The 4,056-nt window shown below is 41.0% G+C and overlaps 1 protein-coding gene across 1 annotated transcript; it reads left to right on the forward strand.

The window, feature by feature from the left end:
- Positions 1 to 581: 581 nt before the first annotated feature.
- On the forward strand, positions 582 to 3,071 carry msx2b (muscle segment homeobox 2b). The gene is made up of 2 exons (XM_079356502.1): positions 582 to 1,129; positions 1,741 to 3,071. Exons 1-2 carry the CDS (start codon positions 757 to 759, stop codon positions 2,193 to 2,195), a joined length of 828 nt encoding a protein of 275 aa, XP_079212628.1. The 5' UTR covers positions 582 to 756; the 3' UTR covers positions 2,196 to 3,071.
- Positions 3,072 to 4,056: the final 985 nt, after the last annotated feature.

Below are 4,056 nucleotides of genomic sequence, written 5' to 3' on the forward strand. Positions count from 1 at the left end.
TTCAATATGTTGTCAATAAGGTAATTACTGACCTTCTTCTCTTACTCTGTCACTTATTGTACCTCTTTTACCCTTTTCAAGGCCTATTGTTATTCTAGCTAACCTTTATTTTACCTACTTAAAATATGCTTGTTTATTGTATTATTTTATTTTTGATGTTCTTTTGTGTCTCACTGAAATGTTGGGGCAACCTGGTACAAGAATTTTCTTTGGGATAAATAAACTTGTTGCTGACTTGAGATCAGGTCCAAATATTTGAAGAAGACCATCGGGCTACAACTCAAAGCTGAGTGGAAACAATAAAACACAACAAACAACTACAACAAATTACCTGATGAATTGATTTGCAAAACAACAAACAAATACATATATATATATATATATATATATATATATATATATATATATATATATATATACATGTGGCTGTTATTGACTTCTGAAGTTCAATCATATTTACAAAATAATTAATAAAACAATACGTAAAAAGTAGTATTCTAAATTGTGTGGATTGTAGCGCTCTCGTTTATAAAAATTCAAGTAGTTCCCGTTTACGACCGACCTTGAATGCAGCTTGTTTTCACTCGCAAACATTTTGGTAGGCAGTGATTGGTCAAAGTTGAGCCGCGTTTTAGTGTTGCGTGTACTTACTCCCACTTACTAATTGACAGCTCCACAACATCGCGCGCGCTGCAGCCGGTCTCACCTGGCTGCTCTCTGACTGCTCCGCGTGTCCAAACATTTCAAGGAGGAGAGATGACTTCTCAGGAGACTTCCAACGACTTAGGCTGTAGTTCTTCCGAGGAGGACAGTAATCGCACGGACTTTGTGGAGGAAAAGACAACGACATCTCCGGTGGTGCGTCGGCATCATCCGTTCAGCGTGGAGGCGATCATGTCCGGGAGGAAGACGGAGGGGAGCGGCGGGGGGTCTACCTGGTGTAAAGCGGAGGTATCGGTGTCTCCTCTGGGTTTGAACTCTATGTATGTGTGCCGGGAGAAGTGTAGTCTTCCAGGGGAGAGTAGAAAAAGCTTCCATGCTACACCTTCATCCCCGGTTAAATCCGAGGCATCAGAGTCGGAGGAGTGCGCGCCCTGGGTCACCAGCAGCGCGTTTGCACAACAGCCTCGTAAGTTTATCTTGCATCCTGGGATATGTAGGATCTTTCGGACTGTCGATGGACTTTAACGCCTGCACTTGAACTCCCACTTTTTTTTGAGTGATTTACTTAAACAATGGGCTCCAACTTTTCGTAGTTTGCATGAAGATTTGAAAACTGTTTTCATTGATTTGATCGAGACTTTCTCCTCACTGTTAGCTCATGTAATCTCTATAAATTGTGCTGCAAACATATTTCCTCTTTGCCTATTTCCTCTATTAAAATAAAGATAGAAGTAAGTGAAAGCCAGGATCTGTGCAACGTGGACACATTACTGCCAAGATTATAGCATATTTGGGGATAAGTGTGTGAAAAAGTACTTCTACTACAATCAATAAAATCTACGAGATAGAGTCTGAGGAAAAAAAGTGTGTCTTGGGTTTCAAAACTTAAAGCCATACAAATTCAGTTTGTGTTCTTAAAGTAAACCAATCGGTCCATGGCCTAAAATAAAGACAGTCTTCAATAAACTATTCTCCAAAAGTCACGGCCAATAATAGTTTTATTCAGGGATTTAAGAAAGTTTATCCATTCAATAAATCTAATCCAAGTTCTTAACTCTTTATTACTTTCCCTCTCAGGTCATGTAAGTCCAGCCTGTCCTCTGAGAAAACACAAGACAAACCGAAAGCCTCGCACACCCTTCAGCACGTCCCAGCTGCTGGCCCTGGAGAGAAAGTTCAGGCAGAAGCAGTACCTGTCCATCGCCGAGCGGGCTGAGTTCTCTTCGTCTCTGACCCTGACGGAGACCCAGGTCAAGATCTGGTTCCAGAACCGACGAGCAAAAGCCAAAAGGCTGCAAGAGGCAGAGCTGGAGAAACTTAAGATGGCCGCCGACGCCAAGACGGCAGCAGTGGCGGCTGCTGCTGCTGGAGGTTTACCTCCTGGGTTTACGTTACCGCTGTCACTGGGGGCCATGACACTCTACGGACAGTCTTATTCTGCTTACCACCACCATCACAGACCCATACTGCCTCTCTCACCTCTGGGACTGTACGCTGCTCCTCTGGGCTACAGCATGTACCACTTATCATAGACATGGATATATCACAGACTGTGTTTTTAAAGTGTTTCAGATGATTCCAAAAAGAATGGACACCAAGGACTGTGTCTGAATGACAATCTAAAAGTCCGCGATTTGTCTACTGCACAAGGAGTGTTTGAATCGTCATAAAGTACTACAAGTCAAATTTAAAATGTATTTTTTCTATCAGTGAGGATAAAAAAAAAAACGTGCCCCTTGGACTACTTGTTTACATGATTTGTCTGTAAGAGAAGAAATATCACCAGCCAGCTTGTCCACTTCTGCAATAATTAAGCTGGAGGCGATGACTTGCACTGCACACAATGATAGAACTTTTCACTTAAGCCTTTTTTAAATTCTTCACTCAGTGCCTTAAGTTAGGCCTCAAAGTATGTTTGTACTGATTGTATGGATGATGAGTGTTTCAGACACTCAGGCCAAATAAAACGTAACTCTGTAGCCGTCTTTAAATCTTACAAGTGCCTGTTAGATTCAGTTTCAGTCTTGTTACCTCTGACTGAGGTTTTATAACTACACCGTTTATAAGGATCTGCATCCTCTATCTCTCACAGCAATAAGAGAACATTTTATCACCTTACCACACATTTATTAACACATATTTATTCTCTTCTCTGGACTGTAATTATGCTGGAAATGTATGAATGTCAAATGTGTATTTATAAGAATTTGGTACTTGCATAAAGTTCTGACCAAAATTGTATTTATATTGTTCCTACCTGACGGTCCCTTTGAGAGGGCCGACACTGTGCTATGCAGTTTACATATATATATTTTCCACTCGTTATACCATTACACTGAGTCAATGTTTTGATTTGAATAAATGACTTTTGTTTTTATGTTGCAGGAATAAAAGTAGCAATATGCAAACGTGCCGTGCCATGTTGACTTGCGCTCTCTTCTGTAAAGTCAGGTTTGAACTATTTTGATGGAACCAGCTGTGAGGCATTTTTCCCCTTTGTGTGCGTGCATGTGTGTGTTTGTGTGGTTCTATTCCATGTCTGTGTTTCTCATTAGACAGCGGTCACTTCAAGGCAATGTTTGACAAACCATAAATGATACCCATAAATTATCCAACTTCACAGATAGTTCCCGGTATAACTCAGCCATCATATACCACACAGCTCAAACTTTTTTTTTTCTCTCTAAAAGCAGGAACACGTTTTTACAGTGTTTGGTTTGCTCAGATATACAGCGTGTTCCCATTTTGTCAATCATTACTTTTTATCTATGACCACTACCGAAGTACTGAAGTTTCACTACAGTAGTGTGAGAACCAAAAGCATCCTTTATCTCTGTAGGGTGGGTCGGTGGTTAGAGATAAAACAACTGAAACTTGTGTGTTACCTGTCAAATTTGTATATAAGAATCAATTAGCGACATAAAGGCCTACTACTGATTTAGGAGTAAACTATTCCCTTCTACTAACTTGCTTAGATATTTAAAAAAGACAAGTCCACTCCACTGTCTTCCTGCCTACCCATTGTTGATTAACTTTGAATCGGCCTTCTCCAATTGAGCACCACTTTTAACAGAACTGGCAGCTGAGTTGAGTTACTAAAGAGGTGTCTGTGCTATGTCGCAATTATGGAACCAGCTTACAACTTCCGTGTGACTTTGATGTGATGAGGAAATGGTTTGTGGGCAGCAGCTTATTTACGAGGTTCCCCTTTAATCAGAACAAGAGGGGACAGGCCCGGAGAGCTGGCAGGCAAAGAAAGTCGCTCACAGAGACAAGCAATCAGCCTAATGAAGTGCAGATTGGCAGTCGTGGCTTTGTGTAACTTGTGAAACATCGAGTTTGTGCTACTTACTGGGGGTTTGTATTTCAGTGGTGGAGGGTTCATAACTCTCT

Source organism: Symphodus melops, assembly GCF_947650265.1.
Source record: "Symphodus melops genome assembly, chromosome: 11".
Lineage (NCBI taxonomy): Eukaryota > Metazoa > Chordata > Actinopteri > Labriformes > Labridae > Symphodus > Symphodus melops.